The following is a 27,892-nucleotide window of genomic DNA, read 5'->3' as shown; positions in this document are numbered from 1 at the left end:
ACTGATTTTTTTAGATTCACTGATGATACACTCATTTTTCTTGTAAGACAGATTTATTTAGACTAGTATATTAAGGAGGGCCTTACCAATATCAACTCTTTAGGAATTCGGGGTCTGGTTCCAGGTAAATTTCAGTGAAGATTGACAGGGGCATAGTATATGGTGTTGAGAAAATGCTGAGATGCTTTAGATATGACTGAAGTTTTCATAGTATTTTGGAAATTGATTCCTGAACCTACTTTTAAATGTCATCAGATAAATATTTCATAATTTGTTTGTTTGAAGCCTATCCTACCCTATAGTGGGCCTGTTTAATATATACCCAGTGCCATTTTGGCACTGATACATCATTGGTAGAGGCTGAATTTCCCAGAAGCATAAAAAGCTGCCCTTCAATTATTAATAAACAAGTGAACCTCCTATGTTTATAACTGGAAGAAAATTTAGATCACTCAGATTCTGCTATTAACCTATCTTTTTATACCACATACTTTTGCCTTTGAGAACCCAGTTCATTGTAATAGATCAGGAAGATCAACTGAGTTTTTTTCACACAGAACAATTAACAGGAGCCAGGAAAACTAGAGAGAGTAGTGACAAATTAGCGGAGTTAACAAGTTGCTATTTCTCAGAAATTACTTTTTTCTTATATTATATATAAGAGATGGGAATTTTAGTTCTTCTATTCCTGGAATCACATTGTTTTGCAGGATATGGAGTTCTTGATATTTAGCATTAAGTTGGAGCATATCTTTGCTCTCTTTTGCTTTAGTATACAATCAAGAAGCCGTGAAAATGATGTTATTTTTGTTGCAGCTTGCTAAGCCTATCAAAGCAGAGTATGTTGATGTGACGAAGCAGTTACCTTTGTGGACAAAAAGGGGTTGAGAAGGGATTTTTTTTTTTTTAATATAAACAAAGTTATGTCATTGAAGCTTCAATGTACTTTCTACTTGTAGGGCACATTATCAAAATAATCAGTAAGCAGTTATTTCTTGTAAGAAAAACACTTTATTCAGGGGTTGGGAATAAATCTCACAACCTTATTTGTTACATTTATTTTTGGCTATATAAATGTTTGGAGTTGTGAAATATTAGGTTTCAGTTAATTTTTATTATCTGCCTTTTTGTGTTTATGCCTTTTTAAACTTCTTGAAATAATTTAAATGATAGGATATATTTAATGCTTAAAGTCTTCTGTGCTGTGTCAATATTCTTTTTATCTTGTTTTGAATATATAACTACTATAGTGTTCCAAAGTAGCTGGTATATTCTTTCTGTTCAGTGAAAAAAAATTTTGTAAATGGTTGGTAATTTTTTCAACAAATGATTGACTTTGGAAGATAAGAAAGGAAATGGTAGTGCTTGAATTGTTCAGATTTAAATTTTCTTTTATGACTTGTTAAACCATGACTTGGGAGAAATGGAAATCTAGCTCACAGGGTGACTAGAAAGTATTGGAATTGTATTCATTTTGCAAGATGTCTTGACACAGTGTCTTTTAAAACAGCTCAGCTTATACAGTAATTATATTAGTAAATTCAGGAGGGGAGCTTTTTATTTACTATTTCTGAAAGCAGACAGGGTGTTTTAAGATATAGTGTTATAGAATAACACGAAAACATTTAGGTGACAGATCATATTTTAAATATTTGAAAGTAACTTTTGACCAAAATTGTATTTTGTTAAAATCTGTAAGTAGCTAAAAGAATATTGATAAACATTATTCATATCAGTAAGTGATAATTAAAGCAGAATGGTCTGTTTCCTAAGCACTAGCACTAGCAAATTTTGAAGATCGTTATCAGATATTCAAGCAATAACTACTCTATCAAAATTAAAAGTACTGCTATAAGATGCAAAATTCAGTTCTTCCAGTGATTCTTCATGGCTTTTAAATCTGTTAAATAGTTTGAATTTAAAAGATTCTTAGGGGCTGGGGATGTGGCTCAAGCGGTAGCGCGCTCGCCTGGCATGCGTGCGGCCCGGGTTCGATCCTCAGCACCACATACCAACAAAGATGTTGTGTCCGCCGAGAACTAAAAAATAAATATTAAAAATTCTCTCTCTCTCTCACTCTCTCTCCTCTCTCTCTCTTTAAAATAAATAAATAAATAAATAAATAAATAAATAAATAAAAGATTCTTAGCCATAACACCTACAAAATTCTTTATCTTTTAAGAAGTGTTAATTGGAATGGCATAATTTAGAGCTCTGAAGAACATTTGAAAAATGATAGCAAATAGACTTATACTGATTCTCATTTCAATGTGTGCATAGTTTATGAATTAAGATAGATTAGCTCATAGTTCTGGAGGTGATACAGTTTCAGATGATTTGCTTTCTTACATTTCTAATTTAAGTTAAAGAGGAATTAAAGGTAAGTGAAGGTAAGTGCAGATATATAGCATAAGTTATAGTACTTAAAACCTAGGAAAGATAAATCTATTCTGTAATAAAAATTTTGGGAAATAATAGCTACCTTCATCTAATATTTAAAATGTTTTCTTCCAAAAGTTATTCTTTGCCACACATTCTAAATTATAACCATTTTGATTTTCTCCTACATAGAGGTTGGAAATTTGCCCTGGGTGAGTCAGATATTTAAAGGGAACTCTCATTAGAATTGTTAGTATCTCTCAAGTATAGTTAGCTGTCTACCTGAGGTACTTAGCAATTCAGTGTATCCTAGTTATATTTCTTTTTGATGCTGCCTTACTTTTTCTGTTGTCCATGTGTTTTCTTTTCTCAGCAGTCCTTCTGTGATGCTTGTTATATTAACCTTGCTCACAGTTGCCTTGCTTTGGGAATTGCTATTCTTCCCTGTTTTCTACAGTTTGAGACTAGGTTTTAAACAGAGGTTGTCTTCACTTTTACTTTGATCTTCACAATAAAATGCTTTGGAAAATACTATTACTTTCATGGATCATTAGGATCAGATATCAATTACTGCTCTGTTAATGACCTTATGATGCTTTTGTAATTATGAGGCATTTAACATGTTAGTGATTATGTACCTATAAGATTCCCAAGATAGAGCCTACTTTTACATTTGAAAACACCAGTATATTAATTTCCTCTCTTTATCATTTAGAATTTCCCTGAAATATATTCTAGTACATATAGTAAGGAATTGGTGCATTTTATATTATTATCAGCAAGAATTTTGTTTTGTGATGAGCTGACATCACAACTGTGTTGGCATTTCACTTAATCCAGGGCACAGATTTTTATGTTTACATTATTCTTCCTTTTCTCCCCACCATGCCTTAGACTTTAAGGGTGGAGTGACCCAGGTAGACAGGGTGGAAACTGAGGATGCTAGGCCCTTGTATCTTTGGGATAGAGTGGTACAGCTCTCTAGTGTCTGGATAGGCATAATTCTCTAGAAGAATAGATTTCTTGGTCCCATTGCCCCATGGAGGCTCCTGTTTACATTTTTTCCTTGAAACTTTGCTTCCAGCCATTGTTTCTGATTTTTCCATTGTTGGATTCAGTATGAAATTTCTTCTTTAACTTTCTGCCATTAAAAAAAAAGGGGGGGGGGCATAGATAAGTGCAGTACCTATAGTCCTACCTGTTGGGGACTCTGAGGTTGGAGGCTTTCTTGAGCTGAGGAGTTTGGGGCCAACCTGATCAATATAGAAAGAGCCAGTCTCTTTTAAAAATGTAGACATTTTGAAGAATTTTTGGGTGTTTTAGCTTGGAAAATTGAGTCTTATTGTCTCATATTTCTCCCTTAAAAGCTGAGGATAGAATTATATACTGATAAAATCATAGTCAGATATAATTTGGCAAAAATTAGCAATTAAAAATTTGTGTACAGATTAAGTGTCAAGGCAGGGAGATGGTAAGTGAGGCAGGGCTTAGATCTTGGAGAAAGGTACTAGATGGTTGATAGGCAAAGCTACAACCATAGAAAGGTTGTGCAAAGACAAAGAAATATGGGGGTCTGGATGATGGTAGGTTAAAGCTGAAACATATTCAGAGGGAAAACTGGCCAAAGACTGACAGCGAGTGAAGAGTTTCAAACTAGTAACATTCCTTACTGGGGGCATTTCTAGTAAATACTAATGTGTACTAAAAAAAATTATCTTGACTTTGTGGTTAAGATGGCTTCACAATGTACCTTATTTTCAGAGAAAATAATATTAACAAAAAATGCTTTGTAAATTTTAAATATTTGACACATTTAACTTTCAAAAGGGAAGATTTTTATTTTGAAGAAATAAAAATGACTTGTAGTGATCTAATTTTATACTTAAAGTAACTGTGGAATAATTTAAAACATATAAACAGAGTAATATAATGATTCTAAATGTACCGTTAGCTTCAGCAGTTATAAAGCTGTGGCCAGCCTTTTTTCATCTGTGCCATTACTTATTCCCATATGTGCTTCCCCTGTTAATTTGAAACTAATCCTAGACATCATGTCAATATTAAAATTAAGTATAAATATTTAAAAATAAGTGAAGTCATAAGCTGTTGCTATCCTACACAGATGTGTAAAAGTTCACTATTTCTTAAAGATACATTGTGAAACTTATTCCATACTGAAATGTGTGAACATTACACTTTAGTGACTATATATCCCTTTTCTTTTGTGTATGCCTCTTTGGAATGGAAGGAGAAGTTATATTTGTTCAGTTGCAAGGAATTACTTTACTAGCATAGTAGTCTTGTTGAAATCTACTTTAAAAAAACAAAACAGTACAAATTTAAAATAAATTTCTAGGGGCTGAGGTTGTAGCTCAGTGGTAGAGTGCTTGCCTCGAGTATGTGAGGCACTGGACTTGATTCTCAGCACTGCATATAAATAAAAAATAAAGGTCCATCAACAACTAAAATAAATAAAATTTAAAGAATACATTTCTAAGTTAAGCTAGGTATCACTCCAGCGTTTTATAATTTTTCACTTACAATCCATTTGCTGTGTTCCAATGTAAAGTTATATTTCATGTACTTTTTTCATTTTTTGATCTTTATAGTATCATTATAAATATTTTGGTTGTCATAATGGCTACATAAAGAACTAATTAATTGTTTTTTGTTCATGGTGCAGACATCCTGAAAGACTTCAATATAGTTGAAATAATCTTCCACATTTGCCTGCCTTTATGAAACCTGTCATTTATACAGAGTGCTTTACATTTGAATATGTGCTGTGAAACTTTTTTGTTATTTTCTAATTCTCAGCTATGTTCCTTAATGGATCTTTTATCTAGTGTCTGGGTAGCATAGTGTGACTGGGATAATTATCCACAAATATTTTATTACTCTTCTTTGTAAGTGAATCACAGTTTTTTATTATGTCTTAGGTGTTTGTTTACTCATTATATCCTCAAATTTTGGAAAATAATTTAATCTAACCCTAACATGATTTTTTTTCTTGCTAAGAATGTTAAATAAAAATATGAAAAACATTAAGTCTATGTCTCTCTAGTATATTTTGTTTTAAACTTGGAATATGATACTCATTGCTCAATACTGGATTCTTTAGCTGACTTTTTACATAAAGATGAGGTTGTTTTTGCCTTAATTACATTTCTAGGAAAGATGTTCAGAGTATAATAATATGTCTTTAAATGAGCCTGGCAGTTTTATTTCTAGAGATTGTCTCCTTTTCTTCTTGGGTTTTTATTTTGTAAGATTGTTGCCAAAGAATTATTTCTTTACCTTCCTCAATTTGCCTTTTGGACCATGAAAGAAAAGTCAAGCTGCTATTGGCAATTTTTTTCTGAATAAGACTTTTCTGTATAAGATTTACTTCTGTGATATCAGTGTACTGCTAGGAGAACAAACTTCTTAGCTACTTCATAAGAAAAACTATTATATGATCTCTAAGAAATTCCTCCTTTCACATTTCTCTGTTTTCATACAGGTCCTCATGCTGACACCGCCAGTGGATGCCAGAACTTGCAGTGTGGTTTTCGAGCCTGCTGCCGCTCTGGCGAATGACCCTTGACTTCTGACCTTTGTCGACTTCATTTAGCTGAGCAGGCTTCCTTTCATGCACTTTACTTATAGCACATTTCTTGTGTTAACCATCCCTTTTGATTGTGTCTTGTTTTGGCCCCGTTTATCACAACTTCAGAAATCTTAATTTACCAGTGAATTGTACAGTGTTTCTCTTGCAAAATACATTTTTGTTTTAGAAAGGGGTTAGGTTTTTTCATAAGGGTGAGAGCAGTCTTATTTGATTTCTTTTAAATGGAATGCTTTGAAAAGAATGTCACTAATGCTATGCCATTTAAAGTATTTTTTAGGTTATTTTGAGTTTTAAAGTCACTGGGGTTATTGCTTCATAGAAACACTGTACTAAGCTCTGCAGATCTTTTCAGATACACATTTCTGAAATTTTATTTTCAAAGACCACACTTTTTGGAAATGAATCTCTCTTCTGTAACATTTTTGTTTATTTGAACAATTATCAGAGGGCCAATTCAAACATACCCACATAGGAGATTCTTTAAGGTTGTAGAATAAATTGGCTTTTTGGTGTTAGCTCAGTGAGCTAGACGAGCACCAGTCTATTTGTATTTGCTTTCTTCCAAGACCCCTGGTTCCCACTGCTGCCCATATATTGTCAAATTTGGGAGGGATTTTTAAAAATTCCACAATCGTTTAAAAAAATGTATAAATAAAATCTACTTTGAGGATTTTACCAAGTAATATCTTTTGTGTTGTGGTTTTATTTTAGATCTCAATCCAGATTAATGTTAGTGTAAAATAGTATTAAATATAGTATTAAATATTTTGTCTTTTGTGTTTCATGATCCTGACAATTTTATAGACACTGAGTATTATTGACTTGAATTTTCTTTTTGAGATGAGTCATTCAGTAGTCAAAATTTGAATCTATATTTTTATCTTAATTGCTTTTTGTAAAAAGATTGTGAAAGGGAAACCTACCATTCAGAAAGGCACATATTAGGTCCATTTTATGTCATCCTTGTTTAATTTTATGTCATGAAGAAGAAAAGAGTGCCATTCCACTTTTTTATTTAAAATAAAACTGGGAAGTAATTATAGTCAGGATCTTTGTGGCCTTTGGCATTTTTTGTTTTGGGAGTAGGACAAAAACACACTACAGAAAGGCAGATTTCACTTTACACTCAGGGAAAAAAACAAACTCTTTGTGCTGTCTAAAGATGAAGAAAAAAATCTTTTGTTGTATAATAAGAATTTACAGGTGCCTTTAAATTCAACTAACACTTGAAGAAAACACAAAGGAAAGTTTTATTTTGTAAGGTTGATGGTTTCGTAGTTACTGTATTTTTATTTCCCTGAGTATTAATAACGTTTATTTGAAAAGTTGGCATCAGGGACTATTTTGAGAAGACAAAACTGAGAAATCTTCTGGAGTGAGTCTCATCTTGCCCAATACTTCATCTTCTATATTTCATGGGTTGAATGATAAAATTGAATATCTGCAAGGATTCTCCTGAGTCATCAAGGAAGGGCTTGGGTTTATCTCTTGTGTAATCAGACAACAATATTTTTGAGGGAAATTTTTTGATAATCTTTATGGGGAAAAAAATCATGGTTAAATGATGTTTCAGAACTTGGCTTAAATGTTATCTTTGATAAATTAACTTTGAGCTGCTAGTTTCCCACGGATTCTAAGTAATTCAAATGCTTCATTTTTTGCTTTGTTTTATGCTGCTCAATGTTAGCAAACCATTTGGTTATCTTGAGCCAAACTGGTTTCAATATGTGAGCATACTGTCTGATCAAATCTAACTCTTTCTACCACTTCTTCCCCACACAGTTGCATGGGGCCATAGTTGAATCTGCATTTAATTTTTATACATTATCCTGTTTTTCATTATTAACTGAAGTGGATAGTTCATGTTTGGTGAAACACTGTACACTTGGTTCAAACTTGTCTTAGATTTTGTGATCTCAGAAGAAAATGCAACAGTTATGTGAAGGACCTGTGGCACCTGAACAGATAGTAAGTACTTAATGCCCGGCAGCGTGCTAAGTGCTCTCTGTGCATTAACCTGTGCAGTCTTTACACATGCTGTGGAGTGGATAATGGGATTATTCCCATCTTACATATGGAGAAAGTAAACTAACCTGCCCATGGAACCCAGCTAACAAATGGCAGAACTAGGGTTTATCCATACTTTCTGCTCTTTACTGGTATGCCATTCTGTCTCTGTATTGTTTTATTGTTAGCTGTTATAGTCAGTCATGGAACTGTCCCCTGAAGAATTCATATTAGAGATAGCAAAGCTATGTCAACATACAATTACAGTATAGCTTAATAGAGGATCACTGATAAAGCCAAGTTAAAAGTTGTTCCTTAACTTTGTCCCCTCTGACTTTATAGATTTATTTATTTATTTATTTTTAAAGTGAGAGCTGTATAAATAGTTCTCAACTGGAGGCCATTTGTCTCAGAGGATGTAGAGGCCATTTCAGGATTTTTTTTTTTATTACTTGGTTGAGGGAAGGGCTCCAACTGGCATCTGGTAGGTGGAGGTCAGTGATACTGATAATGTCTTACACTATACACAGCTTCTATAACAAATGGTTACGTGGCCCTGAAAGTCAGTGCTGTTGTCAAGAATCCTGCTTTACATATTTCTATTTTGTTTCCAGCAACATTAAGTCCTTTTAATGGATTAATTTTATATGAATGTGTTTGCATTCATGTGGGCTGGTATAACAGAAAACTATGGACTGAGTGGCTCACACAACATACATTTATTTCTTAGTTCTGGAGGCTGGGATCCTCCCAAGATCTGTGAGGCCAAGCAGATACTATGTCTGTTGTGGACAATTTTTTTATTATAGAAAGGCATCTTTTTGTATCTTCACATGGCAAAGAGAAGGAGAAGAAAAAGAGGATAGAGAGGAAGCCCTTTCCCATCTCTTCTTAAAAAAAAGAACACTAAAGCCATCATAAAGGCTCTGCCCTCATGCCCAGTTATCTCCTAGAGGCTTCACTCCAAATACTCTTCCCTTATGGATTAGGGTTCCTAACATGGATTGTAGCAGGGTGCACACAAGTCCACAGCAGTATCTGAGGGTTTTGTTCTTTGTTTTGAGATGCTGGGCATCCAACCCTGGACCTTGCTCATGCTAAAGCAAGTGCTCTACCATTAAACCCCAGTGTATGTTTTATTTTAAATTACTACCTCTTTTATGAATATTTATATTACTCCTACCCCCAGTACTGTCTTGTTTCAGTGAGTATAAATGTGTGAATGTGTACGTGTGTGTTCCTGCTCAGTACTTCTATAGGGTAACATGGAATATTTAACATTAAAAAATACTGATAGTACTGATAGTGTATAATTGTTACTTCTTCCCCCAGAAAAGTGGTGAAGTATTGTTTTTCTGGGTCTTAGAAATATGGTTGACATTCTGTTGGACAGACAAAGCAGAAGCATTTTCCAAACAGAAAATAAGCAAGTACAAAAAGCACAGGCCCGAGGGCATAGTGTACCCTCCTGTGGGTAATCTCAGTTGAATTTAAGATCACAGTGGTAGAGATAAAATAGACTACTAGTAAAAACGCTTATTTTTACACAGTGTGAAAAAAGATAATAAAGTTTATTTCATTATTTGAAAATAATATTTTATTCCTCTGGTATGATCAATATAATGAAAAATGTTCTCATATGCTAATTATAAGTTTTACATGATGCAGAATTCTCAATGAAAAAATTACCTGTTGCGTATAAGGGAGGCAACGTAGATCCAAACAGACAAAACATTTTTGGGATATGGGTGGATATATACAGCTAAAGCAAACTCAACATTAGGAACATCTATATTATGTACTCCAGTGCTATACACAGCTTCAATTAAAGGCTTCACTTCAGAATAGGGCATATGAAGGGGAAATCCAGAGAACTGAGATAGAAAAGAAAAACAAGAACATTTGTAGTTAGTGATGTTTGAAGATTTCAGTGTTTCCCCCCATGTATTTCTTAATACAGTAAGTCTTGTGGGTCATGATGTCATTTGGACAGTTTTTCTGTTCAGCTGTATGTTAACAATACAGAAAACAGGGAGGGAGTGCTTAATACCTGTTGTTGTTTATAGTATATTAGCATATAAGATACCTGTTAGTCACCCATTCTTGCCCATTCCTTCCCCTCTTGGTAATTGTTTCTAGTTTGCACAGTAATCCATGCAATTCCTCAGACCTAGGTTAGTCAGTGCACTTCAGTCTCATCCCAAAGATTAATCTAGGGGAATGGGCATGAGATCAAAGTGAGCCTTGGGAAACGTGCTAGAAATAGTGGTACAGAGATGCTCTCATCCTGAACAGCATGTACAGGTATTTTCAGGTGTGTGACCTCATACCTGTTAAGTTTAACCTAATTAAGCCAGTAAATTTTCTGTTTGACCCTGTTTAGATTTTTGTTAAGTTCAAATAACACATTCTCTCTGAGAACCTGTCCTTAGTCCTGAGTTTTACTCAGTGACTAATCCACTTTGACCTTCATTCACACTGTTTACCCAACAAAGTTATCTTAGTTTTGTAACTGCCTTACAGGTTTTGTTATCCAGCTATAGATAGGCAATAAATAGGCAATAAAGAGGAATAGTAATACTATACTATACTATAAGCAACAACAGGAATTAAGCACTCCCTCCCTGTTTTCTATATTGTTAACATATAGCTGAACAGAAAAACTGTCCAAGTGACATCATGACCCACATATTATCTGTTAATAAGAACTTAGCAGGGAAAAGTAATCAGTGTAAAACCATGTCCTTTATAAAACTGATCTAGAGTATTTATTTTCACCTTTCTGCACATTTGAATATAATATTTAGCCAGATGTTTTCATTTTATTTAATATTCATGATGTATTTCATAAGTATTTTTCATACATCCCTGTTACAAAAAAATATGGTCTTGTAGTATTACAGAGGCATTTTGTTACTTATTTAATTACTGAGGTTTAAAACTTAAATTACATATTTTAGTCTATGCTACTTTATATATGTACTTGGAGAAGCAATATAGCTATTTTGATTTCATAAACCCATTATTGGGTTAATTTCTGATATGAAATTGGGAATCCACGGGGTAAGTTGACAAGCCATTTGTGCTTACCCTGTAGTCTCCTAACTGTTTCAGTAGTTCTGCTCTGTGGTCATCTTCTACATCTTCTCCTTGACTTCTTTCCAACAAAGGCAAGAAGTGGCGAAGTGTGGAGGTACAGTACCTATTCCACCTCGTAAGATGGCGTGGCCTCCAGTCCATGATTTTTTCTTTTAGTATTTTTTCAATCCTGTTTATAAAAAATAAATTTTAGTTTTTGGTGACATTCTTTTTTTTTTTTTTTAAACGTAATGTGTGTGATTATATAACCTTTTGTGTGTGGTGGTGTTCACTAGATGTAATTTGTAACTTGTGGGCTAATCCCTGGGATTTAAAGTTTAACACAGGCGATCCTTGTCCTTACAGATTATGTATTGTTGGGCTGGGAAATGGACCTATAAATAGGAAGCATATTATATCCTAAGGGCCACAAAAGATGCTTGAAAATAGCTGAATGGAAGCTACCTAAATACAATACATGGTTTTACACTGATTATTTTTCTCTGCTAAGTTCTTATAGACAATATGTCTTCCTCTTTACTGCCTATTGATGCTATGTGTTCATTATCTATAGCTGGATAAAAAACCTGTAAGGCAGTTACATAACTAAGACAGATAACTTTGTTGGATAAACAGTGTGAGGGCCAAAGTGGATTAGTCACTGAGTAAAACTCTGGACTAAGAACACGTTCTCAGGCAGAATGTGTTGAGTTCAAATAACTAATTAATTGTATTGGTTTATACAGACAGATAAGTTAGACTCAGACATAAGGGAGCTTATGTTTAAAACTTCAAATAGTTGTAAGGCTGTTAATGTTAATGCCTCAGATTGATTATCATATTGATTTTATCCGCAGTAACTGTTATTCATGATGATAGAATTTTTTTGAAATTGCCTTAAAACTGCCTCAAAGTACAAGCATTATTGCAACTAAATTTTTATTATGTTTGCAACTTTATTTTATTGGAGGTGCTGGGGACCAAACTCAGGACCTTGCACATACCACTGAGCTATACCTTCACCCCATTTGATATATGTATGAGTGTATATGCACGAGTGTGTATATATATAAAACAATGTTATGTATAATACACATTATAACAATATAACAACATAATATCTAATAACTATATATTATATATAATATATAACCCATAATAACATGATAGTAAGCCATACACACATACACACACATAAAGTGCAGACATTTTTAATGTATATATTGAATCCATAAGATGCTTAAACAGAATGGAGGAAAATGGCTACCATTTATTGAGCCATTACCAGGTATGGTGGTAAGTGCTTTTTATACATTTTTATGGAATCCCAGCAATAACCCTGTGAAGTAGGGGATAGTGTCATCTATTCATGGGGGCATGTTTTTGAAGTAAGATGAGAGCTTAGGTTCAAATTGAAACAAGGCTGATTTTTAAGGCCTCCCATATATCTTCTAACCAAGTGCAGACTTGGAGTTCTAGCTACTTCCCATTGCTCAGGAGTCATAGAATAACTTTTTTTTTTTTTGGCACTGAATAAATTTTGTTTTGGGGTTCAATTTGGTCTGAGTTCAGGTATGATGAATTACTAAGCACTTTGATATTTTTTTATGTAACTATTTTCATAGTTGTCAATGGACCTTTATTTTAATTAATTAATTAATATATGGTGCTGAGAATTGAACCCAGCACCTCATACATGCTAGGATAGTGCTCTACTACTGAGCTACAACCCCAGCTCCCAACACTTTGATATTAGAGAAATAAGTGACTTGGGGCTGATCAGCAGTATAATGAAGCTATTAGAAGAAACGGGTAGGAATTAGTGGTTCTAGATGGGGATCCCAAATAAGGTTTTATAGAGAAACTGGGAGTAAATTATTATTTTCTAGTAATAATTTTTTAAAAGGAGTCTCATTTAATCTTGTGTAACTTAACATGCTCTTCACATCACTTGTATCTAATGGAAATGGCACACAGAAACCTCTGACCCCCTTTAACACTTAATGAATATGTGGGCTACTCTGAACTTTGGTTTCTGCATTTATAAAACTGGGAGAATACATTCTATTTTACAAGGTGAATGGAATTATAGAGACTCTTATAAGCTCTTACTGACCTTCTCCGTGGATTAGGGTCATAAACTAGCTGAAGTTCCACAAGCCACTAATTGGACCAAGAGGCATATTTAAGCTAAGGATTATGATATGTCTCAACAGGACCCATAATATGATAGTAAGCCCTAACCTGAGGTAAGGTCTTTGGAGAACTATGCGTTAATGGTATTCACTTCTGTCTCTCACAATGCTGATGCTAAAACCTGATTTTGAGCCAGGGATTTAAAGATCACGTGTATACTTGGTATCTGTAAACAGGAATTAAAGTTTAATTGCCTTAATTATTTCATATTAATCCAGGCTGAGAGTTGTTAAAGTTTGGTATTACACTTCTAGTGGCAGATTACATGTGAATTTAAGAACATTATGTTACCTGTCTTGGAGCTCAGCTGCTGCTGCTTTGTCGGTGCGTTGATAAATCAGCTCTTCAGGCTATAAGAGAGTTCAGAAGTGGGAGAAATCACCTACACTAAGTTTAATAGGTGTACTTTCCTTTTCTAAATTTACAACTTAATTTTTTTTTAATAATGAAATTTCAGACATGAATGTCTTACTGGATATAGAGAACAGTATAAGGGATGCCAATGGGCCTATGATCCACCTAATTAAAGTGCTCTGAAGTTCCTTCTCAATTTCATTTTATTCTTTCTCATAACAGAAGTAACTGACCTGCATTTGTCTTTTAACATTGCTGCATTCAACAGATACTGAGTATCTACTGTTGCCAGGCACTTTCCCAGGTCATGGAAAAACAGGGATATAGCCATGAATAAAAATCTGTCTTAATGGCACTTACATTGTAATAAATGAAATAGGCAAATTAATACTATGTGTTTGTGATTTAACTGTAGACACAAGTACTCCTAATCAACATGTTGTTTTGCATGTATTCTGAACTTTAATACTTTATGAATATTGCTTTTTCTTTCAGTGTATTAGGGATAATGGCAAACATTTAGAGTGCTTAATAAGATTCATTAATGTTGACTGGTTTAATTACTACAAAATATTCTATAATGTACTATAATTTCTCTTTATCATTCTAGTTCTTAAACTATTTTAAACCCTATTGCTATGAAAAATCTTGTATTTCACTTTCTGACTTATGGGAGAATTTCTCTAGGGCAAAGTTTTTCAATTTTTTCCAAAGATTTGTGCCACAGTAAAAATACTTATGTTTTACCTCACAAACCTAGTAATGCATAACATATCTAGCTATCAAATGAAACAAAAGTTTTAGTGAACAATGCCCATGCTAACCACTTACAAGCCAGCACTCTCTTGAATAAATGAGCCTTTTAATAGACTGGACCTGCAATTTGACTTCACATTTCATTGGCATAGTTGTGAAATCAATCTAGTAAATTGAGACCAGTACTTAAAAAAATTAAGTCGAATATATTTTGTGGTGCTTTGTGTCGTGGGGCTTTTTATATCATAACTTTTTCTTATACATGTCTAAAATGTGTTTACTAGTTGTCTCATATATGTAAACGTGTGTTTCTTAGTGTGAATTTGGCTCAAATAGTCTGTAAAGCAAATTTTCTGTTCTAAATACCTAGGAATAAAATTGAGGGCCAAGAAGAACCTAGTTATCTTGGTATAATGATTTCATATCCCTTAATCTCTTATCCATAGGTCTGGTTTTTTTTTGGTAGTTGTAGATGGACAGAATGCGGTTATTTATTTGTTTTTCTGTGGTGCTAAGGATTGAACCCAGTGCCTCCCACAAGTTAGGCAAGCACTCTGCCACTGAGCTATAGCCCTAGCCTCATAAGTCTTAATAAAAGAATAATACCTGAACACTGGAAAGGCCAGGATATGGAAGGCTTCTTGAAAAAAAAGATTTCCACAGCTTGGGCTTGGTGACATCAAAATTTATCCTTAGTGGAGAATCATATTGTTGAATATTAAACCAAATCTAAAAAAGACAATTACATGAGCATATAGGTTAGCAGATACATATGTTCACGCCCATGCATGTATGTGTGTATGATTACAGAGGGGCAGCAGAGACACCAGGTGTTCCACAGGCTGCCCCTTTTGTCATTTTGTGATTTAAAAATTGTACCCATTTTACAATCAGGGCTTCACGGTTATCATTGGCCATTTTTCACATTTTTTTTTAAAATATCTGAAGTTGGGTGCACCTTACTGTTGATTATAGGTTTGGTGAAATAAGGTAGTTCCTGATGGTAAGAAACGTGAACACTTTTAGAACACAGACTAGACTTTCCTGACAGTGCCCTTTCTGGAAAGCCTCCTAATTGAGTTGTTTGGCCACTTCTTTGTTTCCATGCCACTCATAGTTTCTGAGATGACACTTGTCATGTTGATCTTGTCATGAGCAAGATCACTTGTGTTGGAATTTTGCTTGCAACATTTACAACTGTGTGACCTTGGATGGTTTATGTAACTTCTGTGTGTCACAGTTTACTCCTCCATAAAAGAGGGATAAAAATAGTAATAATCTCAGAAGGTTGAGCAGTTTCAATAAGTTAATTCATCTGCACCTCTTACAACAATGCCTGGTATGCAGTAAATGCTCAATAGTTGTTAGCTCTTTTTATTATTTATCATTGTTTCTGATTGCCTATCTATTCATCCATGTCCTCACCACACTTATTGCCTGAGGACATTGGCTGTGTCCCTTATTCACTATAATACCTTTAGCATCTAGCAGAGCTCCTAGCATGTAGTCATGATATTAAGTGATTGCATGAGTGGTCAGTTTGTTCATGCAATGTATTTAAGTATTTAATTCAATGTTCACTCAACATATTTAACCAGTACCTGCTTAGTCATGGGGGATAGAGTAGTGAATGATTTCTACCCTCATGGGTCTAAGGGGATGTTACAGCAAACAAATCAACAAGTAATTCCTGGGGTACCACACAACAGTGAGGTGGAAGAGTGATCCCTAGTCCCATTGTCATATCCTTTTTCATGTTACTGTTAAGATCCTTCCACTGCAAGGGACAAAACAGCCTTCCCTGCCCCTTGACTTTTGACCAGTAGACTGGAATGGAAGTGTCAGTCTACATTTAAAAGGCTTTGTGTGTAAACAGGCAGGTTTCAGAAAAAGAAACTCAAATAAATGTTTATTAGTATGTAAAAATAAAAAAGGCTTTGTGTGTTCCTGCTTGCCCATTTGCGCCTCTTCCCAAGTTCCAGAATAAGCACATGAAGCAGAGCTGTTCCCTGCTACTCAGAGTTCTGCAGTGAGAAGCCAAGAGCTGCCCAGCCTTCCCTCCATTAACAGCCCTCGAAGCTGACTCACAGACCCATGAGAATAAATGTTTGAAGCTATTTAGGTTGGGAATGTGTTTTTGTTGTTAATCAATGTGGCAATAACTATGAAGGCTTTGGAGAAACAAACAGGCAGGTACATGAACTTTTAATGTGGACAGGGAAGTTCTCCCTACAAAAGTGACCTCCAATCAGAAATGCAAAAATAAAAAAAAAAAAAGAGGGAAAAATTAACAAAGATATCTAATAAGGGGAGGGAGCACACCGGCAGGCAAAGTGTGCTCGATGTGTTTGATGGAGAACAAAGTGACTGTCAAGGAGTGAGCAAGGTGGAGAAAGCAGATGAGGATAAGAGCAGCGGGAATTAAAAGGCTATGCCTGGGAGGAGAGTGGGCTTGAGGCTGGAACCTGAGAGGGACTTTTATTTTTTACATGGGACCCAGAATACTTGTATTTAGATTTCTCCCAGGATCATACCTATTGTTTTACATATAGCATCATAGTTAATAATAATAGGTGTACTCCTGGGAAAAATCTAAATATGGAATCTTTATGGGCTTTTATTTATTTATTTTAGGAGTGAGAAAAAAAGCCAATAGGGGGGAGGAAGCTTTTGCAAAAAAATTGAAAAACATTAGTCCTTTATCAACAAAACCCAGGAGGGGAACATGATTTTTCTTGAAGAAGGGATTAGCTGTGTTACATATTTGAAAAGGAAAGAAGAGTGAGGAATGAGGATAAGCCATTGGATTTATTTATTAGCAAGACAATGGTACTTGTTGAGTTTAATTTTTGTAGTAATGTCAGGAAAGAGGAGCTAGATTATGGTGGGTTAAGGTCTGAATACTGACAAAGGGAAGAGGAGTTATAACTAGTATTTGAAGAATTCTAGAAGGAAAGGAAAGGCAGGCAGTAGCAGTTCAGAGTGCATTCAGGTTGGAAAAAGCATAATTTAGAATTGTTAGACTCTGGAGCAAATAGATAGGTAGACAGGCAAAAACATCTAGAGGGAAGTTGAGTCAATTGGGAGAGCCAGGTCTTGGAGTAGGAATGGTGGAAAGGGGAGAAGCTTAATTCTTAGAAAAGGAGAGAAAGAACTGATCATCCAAAGAGGTTGTGTGGTGGGGTAGAGAGCAGGTGAGGTTTGAGAGTGCCAGGCCATTGCCACTACGTGTCCTCCACTGGGAGCAGTCAGGCTTAGAGCAGGGTTAGGACAGCTGCCACTGGGGTGCACATCATGAGCCCTTGTCACTGCCTTTAGGAGAATTGGGCAACCATACAGTAATTGTCTTGAGAGCTAACAATAGTTTTGAAAGAAAAAAAAAGTTCTTTAAAGGATTTTTCAATGCCTATTGACCCTGTTTGATTATTAATAACCTTGATAACCCAAACCTAGAAGGAGTTTAGCAGATCACTTATGATTATGACAAAGACTTTGATTAAAAGTAATAATTAACATAAACATAGTGCTCCACAGTACTATTTTCACATTTGTAATAATGTGAAATATAATTAATAGGAGTAGCCATTTGCTGGACACCGTGAAAGGCAGGTACTTTGATGGACGCTTGGCATATATTACCTTTAATTTAGCTGTAGCCTTAAAAGTAAACAAGTTTTCTTCAAAGTAGAGTACACACTCCAGAGAATGGGAAGAAAAATATTAGATCTTCTATTTTTTATGTTTAAAGTGATTTTTGTGTAATATAAAATATTGATGCACATGTAAATATATATAATTTATAAATAAAAACACATGTATTGGAGATATCTGCATACTTTTTACTGACAGATACACAAAGTTCAGAGAGCAGTGTGTACATGATGAGTATAAACACATTCAACCAACAATAGGTGCATTTGTTAGTATGTGACAGGTGTTCCACATCAGTTATCTCATATACTGCCCACAACCACTCTATTGTCACTTTCTACTTGGAAGCGATGACCCCACTATCACCTCTGTTTTATCAATGAAGACAGTTTGTGAGAGATTAAGAAATTCCCCAAGCTCACACACTAGTAAATGATAAGAGTTTCAACTCGGGCAGTCTGACCCCTTAACTCATATTTGTAAACACTGCTTTACACAGTATCCTTCATAATAAAATCACCCACCCCACCCATGACAGAATCATTTCTACAGTAGTACCTGGGCATCTCCCTTTGAAAAAGAAAAAGGGAATTGGGGTATAGCTCAGTGGTGGAGCACTTGCCTAGCCTGTGTGAGGCCCTAGGTTAAATCCCCTGTACTGCAAAGAAAGAAGAAAGGGAGGGAGAGAAAGAAACCCATTCTTAGGAGATAAGTTATCTTTATTTAGTTTTTAAAGAACTATGGGCTAGCCATTGTACGTGCTATTTTAGAACAGAAAACTGAAGACAGAACCAGGGCAGAAACTCAGGTTCTCTGAATCTAAATCCCATATTTTAAAATTTCATTCTGCTTCTCTGCAGGTGAGGTGAAAAATTTTATTTAGGAGCGTTTAGATGACTACTTCTGCCACTGTTATTGCCACCACATTTCTTCAGTTTTGTGTGTGTGTGTGTGTGTGTGTGTGTGTGTGTGTATTTATATAATGTTTTTGGATATATAGGATATTTAAATCAATCGATCAATTTTAAGAAAAGAAATCAACAATTAACCAACCATGTTTAAAAGGAAATGGCAATACTCACATTATCAGGACCAATTAAACAGCCCACACTTTTCAGAGGACAGAACGTATCAAATTGTCCATAAAAATGTCCACTGCAAGGATTCCATATTAAATAATGATTTTGTTCCCAAGTTAGCACATAAGCAGTTGGACCCTGAAGGGAAATATCCATTAAAAACAATTTCCAATTAATGATGTAAGTAAAGTCAATAGTAATTTGCATAGATGTTTCATTATTTTAGTTGAACCTCTAATTTTTAAAATCCCATGGTGAATGGAAAACATTAATTTGAAGTTCTGAGTTGTACTGACTTTAAAAATGAAATCAACTTCTTGGGGTAATTTTTTGTGTCTGTTATTAGTATAGTGACCAAATAAAGACAATAGTCACCCAACCAGAATATTTTACAATTGGTTGACGAATGAACTATCATTAGTGGAAATAAGCAGTCATTGGCATTTTCTTGTTAGAGTCAGTAAAATTGCCATTTTTCTTGATGCCAGGCATCAAGAAAGCTGATTATGTTTGAACACTATTTTGAATAAAGTAAGGTATTTGATTCATATTTATAATTAGGAACATGCATAGAAGATTTGAAAGGTCTTATAGTTTAAATCGTTACTGTCCTCCAGAAGCTCACATACTTAAGGTTTGGTGCAGCAGTGTTCAGAGGCGGGGCCTTGGAAGATGATGGGATCCTGAGGGCTTTGATCTTATGAATGGATCCTTCATCTGTGGCTTTGGAGGGAGGGGGTTTATCACCAAAGCGCTCTCTCTTTGCTTCTGGCCACCATGAGGTGAGTAGCTCTGCTCCACCACTCACTCCCTATCATAATGTCCTGCCTCATCACAGGCCCAACATGGAGCGAAACCTCTAAAATCATGAGCCAGAATACATTTTTCCCCCTTGTAAGCTGATTATCTCAGCTATTTTGTCACCGTGATGGAAAGCTTACTGGGGTAAAATGATACCTACCAAACTGTTAAAGTGACTATACTTGGAGGAGAGTGGGCTTGGGGTTGGAGCCTGAAGAGGGACTTTTACTTTTTGCCCATAATACTTGTGTATTGGTAGATTCTTTTATTACAATGATTGATTTATTTATTGCTTATGCATGATTTCACTTTACAATATGCTTATTTATAATAGCCTTCAAGTCGTGAAGTGACTTGCTTAGGGTCACTTGGCTAATGAGGTGTAGACATGGAACCTTAAACACAGGACTTATGCTTCTGAGCCTACTCTTCTTTCCCTTGAGCTAGCCAGCAACTCTTGCTATCTAATTCTCAGGGATTCCTAGAGCGTCCTTGTACCTGACCTCTATGGCCTCTTTTTGAAATATTCTTTGGGTAATCTGCTTCAACCCATGTGAAATTTCTATCCTTGGATCCACAATTACCCATCATTGCCCAAATTGGGGGGATATTTTCTGTGGCTAAAATTCAGATAGTCACTATGTCTGCAATTTCATAAAAATAGCAATGCTAACATCAAGATATAGCTGTCAACATTCTTTTCTTTGCTCCTGGGTTATCTGGCTTGTCCCCATTGCCTGCCAAGTTAGCATACATCTCATAGAAGCAGTGGGCATGAAAGGAGAGATTTCTCGCCTCACCACACTGCTTTGAATCCTTTTCCCTCCTCAGGGTGCAGAACATGCGATTCCTAAAGGAATCAGAATGCTCAGGAATGTGGACAGGGAAAGCTTATACTAAAAGGACTTTTAAATGAGGACTTTGGATGGTAAAAGTTCTGGGCTTGCTTAAAGAAAAAAAAAAAAAACAATTTGAAGTACTTTGTAGGGTCGCTAGTACCTTGTTAAACCATTTCATATGTTACCCATGGTAGTTAAGGTATCTCTGGGCTACTTTCTGAGAAACTGAGAGAATTATTATGAAAACAAGTTCTGGCCATGATCTGAACATTTAAGTGGGTTAGATAGACACACTCTTCTGCTGAAGCCAGCCTAAGTGTCTTACCTCAGGAATAGCATTGCCCATCACCAGCCAGGCCTTCTTACCCAGGAACAGAAAGTAATTACATAGCAACACTGCATGCTCTTCCTCATCTCCTGCCAGGAGATCAAGAAATTGCTGACAAAAAAGAAAAAAAAAATGTTATTGACTGACTGCTTCATTCTGGATTGACCATGCAGATTTTAGTAGGTCATAGTTGAAATTAGTTTCTTAAAGCATGAGACTTGTTTTTAAAATCTTTCCCAAAATGTTGACCCTGTGTTGATAATCTTTAAAACAGCAAAAACACTTCTGGTGAACATGACATTTTCTTTAACACTGATGCTTTCAATGTGGATTTCAAGAATTAACACCCAGTGTGATTGGGGTGGGGTAGGGAAGACACTAATTTCAAAGTTTTAGTTTTCATATATAAATGAAAGTACACTATGTGCTAAGTGATTTTTAAAGTATATTTTATGCATGAGTTCATTTCTTCCTAGATTAACTTTTTAAGGAAAGTATTCTTTTTTTATCTTTTTTTTTTTAAAGATAGAGTGAGAGAGAGAGAGAGGGAGAGAGAGAGAGAGAGAGAGAATTTTAATATTTATTTTTTTTTAGTTTTTGGCGGACACAACATCTTTGTTTGTATGTGGTGCTGAGGATCGAACCCGGGCTGCACGCATGCCAGGCAAGCGCGCTACCGCTTGAGCCACATCTCCAGCCCTGGAAAGTATTCTTGTTTCCAAGTTTTTGCAGAGGAGGAAGTAGAGGGACAGATCAATAAAGCAATCCCCAGGCAGTGGTATGGCCAGTCTGCCTCTAGGGTACATGAACTGTTCTAGTCTTCACATAGCTTCTTATAGATCCCTCAAGGTTATAGAATTTTATTTCTAAAATTATCAAAGCTTATGTTGCCAAAATATACTGGGGAACAAAAACTATAAAGTGTACTTGATTTCTTCAATGTAGTACTATCCTTCAAAGGAAGCTGTATAATACTCTGTAATGCAAAAAGTGCAACATGTGACTCAGAAACAGAATGAGTATCTGTGATGTTTGTTTTGTACTACCCAAGATTCCTTTGAAAATTTATGCACCACACATCAATTGTAAATTCCATGAAAGTGGAGATTTTGCTCACATTTAGGCCTTAGTATAGTGCCTGGTATGTGGCAGGTGACTGTCCTAAATATGACATGCCTTAAGAAGTCCACGAATTAATGAATATACCATTTCCAATTATAATATAGAGTGCAATTTTGATTTTTTTTAAGACTGGGCTAAGTCTTTATATACTTCAGTATATGAAGGTAATAATACTAGATGGACAATTCAGCATTAAGACATCTGAAGTGTCATTTTTTTTATTCTTTCTTTTTTTAACTTAGGAACTTTGAGATAATTGAACCAGGAAGAGAAATACTTCAGAATTTTAGTTCATATGGTCAAATAGATTTTATTTTTGATGGCAAATGAATGTTCCAGTTGAAGATGATTTGCAAGCCATTTAGAGAGATTCAGCTAAGTTAGCTCAAGTTAGTAAACCTCTCCCTGAGAGGGAGAGCAACTTACATCAGAGGTGCTCCAGAGGTCACAGATACTGGCAAATGAAACAGTGTCGGGCAAGAAAGGAATCAAGGACACGTATCGAGCTACCAGTTCCTGTAGACACAAGATCAGCTTTAAAAAAACTGTTTTCAAAAAAATAGAAAACATCAAACCCTACCACATTTCTTTTTTCCAATTTTTTTTTTTTTTTTTTTTTTTTTTTTTAGTTGTAGTTGGGACACAATACCTTTATTTGTTTACTCATTTTTTTATGTGGTGCTGAGGATTGAACCCAGGGCTTCACATGTGCTAGGCAAGTGCTTTACCACTGAGACACAACCCCAGCCCCCTCCCTATCGAATTTCTTAAAGTAAGTTTCGTATTTCACAAACAGTGATGCTCATTATGAACCTGCTATTGTATTACCTTAATCCTCACCAGACATCCTATGCAGAAGGTTATGGCTATTATTTATCTTTCACAGATGAAGAAACTGGCTTCTGTGTCCCTTTGAAGTGTCCTGGTCTTTTTTTTTTTTTTCTCCCTCTCCACTTCTTCACTTTCCGGGTATAATAGGACTTTCCGGGTCATGGTGTACTTTCCTTAGCCCAGTCTTAAAGGCAGCATTTCTCCAAGGAGTCTGGTTCACTTCTGAGGGGATGGTGTTTAAAAACCAAGATCTGGACATCCTTGTAGTTTTAATTCATATTTTAAAAATTTTTAACGAGGTTATCATGCCATGTTTATTGGCCTATCCATGTTTCTACTTGTTTGAATTTTTTGCACATTTCCAAATTTGCACATTTTTATACTGATATGTAAGAGGATTTTTTTGGCTTTTATTCTGTGTCTGTCCCTTTCTGTATTATATTTGTTGTAAATATCATCTCCTGATTTGTGGCTTGATTTTTCATTTTATTTATGGTGTCTTTGGATAAACTCAAGTTCTCAATCCAACCCCACCACTGAGAATTGAACCCAGGGCTTTCCACATGCTAGGCAAGTACTCTGTCACTAAGCTGCATCCTCAGCCCCTCAAGTTCTCAATTTTAATGTGGTTACATTTTTTTTTCTTTTTTGACTTGTACTTATTTCTGTCATACACTATTCCTATCATCTTATTCTGTATTTTTACTTTCCATACTTTTTCTGATTCTTTTTCCCCTCCAACTCTCTTCACCCCGTTTCATTTTCTTTCTTGCTAGTTTAGAAGTTAAATACACCCTTATCATTTATTCAGGGGCTAATCTAGAAATTTCAATATGTATATTTAAATGAAATTCTAAAGTTAGCATCTTTGCCTTTATTTTGAAGAATATCAAGGGCATTAAAATACTCTCATCAGCCCTGTCCTGACACATTCACACTTTTTTCATGATTTTTGTTGTATCTATTTTTCACCCACATTGCTATTATTATGGCTTGTAAGACAGTGTGTGTGGGCTGTGGGTGCAGCTCATGGGTAGAGAGCCCTTGCCTGGCATGCACAAGGACCTGGGGTCTCTCTCTCTCTCTCTCTCTCTCTCTCTCTCTCTCTCTCTCTCACACACACACACACACACACACACACACACACACACACACATATACACACCACATGACAATGTTGTAGATTCACTCACAAGTTTCCCATTTCTTCACCAAGTATTGTGTGCTGAGAGCCATTGCCAAGTAGGAATGACGCATGGCAATTTCTTTGTCAGCCTACTCCATGTTGCTTAGAGGAAGGACTCTCCATTGTGGAAATGGGCTTGCCTTTGGACCCAGGTCATTTGCAGTGACATTGCATGTATGCTTGAGTAAGGTGACCTTGCTCAAGGACCAGGGCGGATCTGGGTTTAGGGCGGATCAGGTTTTAGGGAGTATCCTGCTCCTTGGGTTTAGGGCTGTTCCAGGTTTAAGGTGTACCCTGCTGGGAATAGGGCGTATCCTGCTGCCTCAGGCACGCCCGCTCCTTGAGTTCCCCTTGAGTTCTTGCGGGATTCAGAACGTGGATTTCCCCAGAAGGTGTGTAGAGTGCCAGTGTGAGTTCGGGAATAAAGAATTGCTGTTTGAATCTACAAGGCTATGAGTGGCTCGTGATTTTGTGCCCAGCCAGACTGCGGCAATTGTGTGTCCTATTTAGGATTTTCCTTTCAGGTTTAATCCATACGTTTTGTGATTCCTTTAGTAAGAATCTTTTGGTTGTGATTCTCACAACACTTGTGTGAAGGACAGTTTCCCTGACTATCAACTACTAGTTTGACAAAAGGCTATTTTGTAAGCCTTGTCAAGAGTCTTCTTTTCTGGCTCATTGTGCAACTAACAAGTCTGTTATTCCAATCATTTTTCTTCTGTAGATAATCTATGTTTTCTAACTGCTTTTAAGATTATCTTAATCTTTATGTTCTGCCTAGATTTTGATTTCTTTTTATTTATCCTGCTTAGGACTTACTGGACTTCCTGAATCAGAGGATTGTCTTGGAAACTCCTGGCTTAGACTATTTGAGTATCATCTTACTCCATTTTACACAGTTTGGACCTCCTCCTGCATGTCCCCTGCCTCTAAGCATTCTTTTCTATCTTCCCATGCCTGTGTGTATTCCAAGTAACTTGTTTGCATGTGCATTCTAGTTCACTAACTCTGTATTTAATGTTCCACTGAATCTATTTGTTTAATTTCTAATTATAACTATTGTATTTTTCATTACTGCTTGTGAGAACCTTAAATTAATGAGTGAATTAATCCCTGATGGGATTAATTGAGTGGTAACTAGAGGCAGGTGCGGTGTGGCTGGAGGAGGTGGGCATTGGGGGCGTGGCTTTGGGGTATATATTTGCACTTGGGGAGTGGCGTCTCTCTCTGCTTCCTGATCAGCATATGAGCTGCTTCCCTCCACTACACTCTTCTGCCATGATGTTCTGCCTCACCTTTATACCTCCTAGGAATGGAGCTCGATGTATGTGGATTGAGACCTCTGAAACTGTGAGTTCCCAAACAAACTTATCCTCCTCTAAAGTTGTTCTGGGTGGGTCTTTTAGACACAGCAGTGAAAAAGCTAACTAAAAACAATATTTATTTTACATCCTGTACTGATAAATCTGTCTATAGTCTTTGTGGCCAGATTCGTCAGCTTATTCTTTATGCTAAGTCTTTTTAAAAAATATTTCTTTCTTTATTTAGTTGTAGTTGGATACAATACCTTTATTTTATTTATTTTTATGTGGTGCTGAGGATCGAACCCAGGATCTCACATGTGCTAGGCAAGTGCTCTACCACTGAGCCATAACCCCAGCCCTGTTTATGCTAATTCTTAACCTTCTTTATGGTGACTTATTTCTTCATTGAGATGAAATGACTTTCTTCTAGAAGGATTTGTATTTGCTTTTGACGGGGATCTGGGATTGTTACCAAAAGTGAATACTTTCAACTAAATTTTTGGTTGAAGCTTTTTGGGTCCTACAGACAATATAAACTCTCATCCCACATGTGAGTAAATACAGGTTAACAATTAGGAGTTCTCCGGAAAGACTCTTTTTGGCGGGGAGGGATGCTGGGAATGAACCCAGGGAGGAAAAAAAAACCTCTTTATTTCTCTTTCATCCAGAGGCAAAGCTAGGCAGCTGGATTCCTTCTCAGGGCAAGGACTTCCCACTTTATCCCTTAAGGCCATTACCCTCACTCATCTCCACCTGAGTCTCTAAACTTCCAGCCTGCTCTAGGTCTCCCATCTCCCACAGCCTGCGGCTCACTGAAACTCAGCTCTAGTTGTCAGGAAGGACAGCAGACACTATTTCAAGCCCTCACCCTTGTAGAATATTGCATTCTTGTTTCTTATCTCTGTATTTCTCACTGCTCCCCCGCCCCCTTCACTTTACTTCTGTTTCAGCCATGATTTTTAAAATATTTGAAACATTTAATGTATTATCACTTGTAAATGTTACTTCTCTACTGGGAGAAATATTCTGTACATTACATTACTCTGCTAGACAGAATACAAGTCCTTATTATGGTTTCCAATAAAAATTACTTGAAGAAATGACATGTAGAATACAAGTTTTTTTTTATATATATATATATATCTACATCTGCAAAAAAAAATCTTATTTCTAAATCTTTATGTGAATGACTGTTAGCAGCAGTCACTCCCTATGCTGCCCATTCTCCAAAAACATTATGGGTTACTCATGTAAGTGTCCTGTTTAACATATGGCTTCTGGTTCATGAGTTTGTGATGTGCGTGGTAATTTGAAGTCAGCAAATGGAACATGTATATTTAACGATCCAGTGTGTGGGTCCTTTGGAGTGATGACCTAAGTGCTGAAAATGCTTAAATTGTTGAAATATTTTTTTTGCTTAATTTTAATCAACAATGCTTCTAGCTGTAAGCATAGTACCAAATAGTTATTTTAGTATAATAGAAAGTACGTGAGTTCTAAAGCTAGAGGCCTTGTGCGTCATAACCTAAGTTACTGAGAATATACAGTAAAGACATGTTTACATAAGACATTTTGAAAAATGCAAAATACCTTCTCATATGTTAAATATTCACCACCTAATATAATGCCAGGGACTTAGTAAACACTCAAATTATTAATTGAAAGAATGAATTAAGGATTATTTATTGTCATCCCTGGGACCTGCAGACTCTTCTAAAGAAAATAAGCCCCGTGGCAATAAAAAAGTCTCAATCATTACTTTCATCACCAATGATCTTGATATAGGAAATCTTTTTATAATACAATATTATTTTTAAACTTTATTTTATTTATCTATCTTAATCTATTTATTTATTTATTTATTTATTTATTTATTTATTTATTTATATGTGGTGCTCAGGATCGAACTCAGCCTCGAATGTGCTAGGCAAGCGCTTTACTGCTGAGCTACAACCCCAGCCCCAGGAAATATCTTTTAAATACTATGAAATATAGTACAGTGGCAATATATTGAAATTTTAAAACATTGTTAGTAACATCATAATAGGCAATGAGTACTTACTGCTGTTGCCTGTGGATTACTGGGGTAGGCATTAAGGAGCTCCTTAGGAGGGTTTAAAGGTTTGAGATACCGGGTAACAAACACAGTTTTTCCACTTATATCAATTACTGTTGTAAGGCACTGACGATTTGGAAACTTTAAGGCACATTCAGCTTGAAACTTCTCTGTTGCTTGAAGCAATTTCTCATCTTCCTGAGACTCAAACTTCAAAAAGAAAGACTCCATGGGTTTAACATATGATCATGGGAGACAAAGTGGTATATGTGTGGATGCGACAGTCAGCATGAACTATTTAGTGTGGTTTGGGAA

The 27,892-nt window shown here is 35.7% G+C and overlaps 2 protein-coding genes across 4 annotated transcripts in view; one reads left to right on the top strand and one right to left on the bottom strand.

Annotated features, from left to right (window-relative positions):
- FBXL5 (F-box and leucine rich repeat protein 5) overlaps positions 1-6,684 on the top strand; it is a 43,508-nt gene extending 36,824 nt beyond the window's left edge. For both annotated transcript variants that reach the window (XM_081303506.1, XM_081303507.1), the window contains one exon: positions 5,882-6,684. In XM_081303506.1, coding sequence (XP_081159632.1) covers positions 5,882-5,958 — 77 coding nt within the window. In that variant the 3' untranslated portion in view covers positions 5,959-6,684. The remainder of the gene's footprint in view (positions 1-5,881) is intronic.
- Positions 6,685-9,548: 2,864 nt separating this feature from the next.
- Positions 9,549-27,892, bottom strand: part of CC2D2A (coiled-coil and C2 domain containing 2A) — a 101,895-nt gene continuing 83,551 nt past the window's right edge. For both annotated transcript variants that reach the window (XM_081303863.1, XM_081303864.1), the window contains 8 exons: positions 27,584-27,787; positions 22,627-22,716; positions 21,076-21,189; positions 19,114-19,248; positions 14,987-15,109; positions 13,562-13,620; positions 11,087-11,264; positions 9,549-9,870 (listed from right to left, as the gene is read on the bottom strand). In XM_081303863.1, coding sequence (XP_081159989.1) covers positions 9,682-9,870; positions 11,087-11,264; positions 13,562-13,620; positions 14,987-15,109; positions 19,114-19,248; positions 21,076-21,189; positions 22,627-22,716; positions 27,584-27,787 — 1,092 coding nt within the window. In that variant the 3' untranslated portion in view covers positions 9,549-9,681. The remainder of the gene's footprint in view (positions 9,871-11,086; positions 11,265-13,561; positions 13,621-14,986; positions 15,110-19,113; positions 19,249-21,075; positions 21,190-22,626; positions 22,717-27,583; positions 27,788-27,892) is intronic.

This window comes from Spermophilus citellus (genome assembly GCF_964194105.1).
Source record: "Spermophilus citellus genome assembly, chromosome: 8".
NCBI lineage: Eukaryota > Metazoa > Chordata > Mammalia > Rodentia > Sciuridae > Spermophilus > Spermophilus citellus.
Note: the sequence above shows the minus strand (reverse complement) of the source record. Positions and strands in the feature narration are given on the sequence as shown.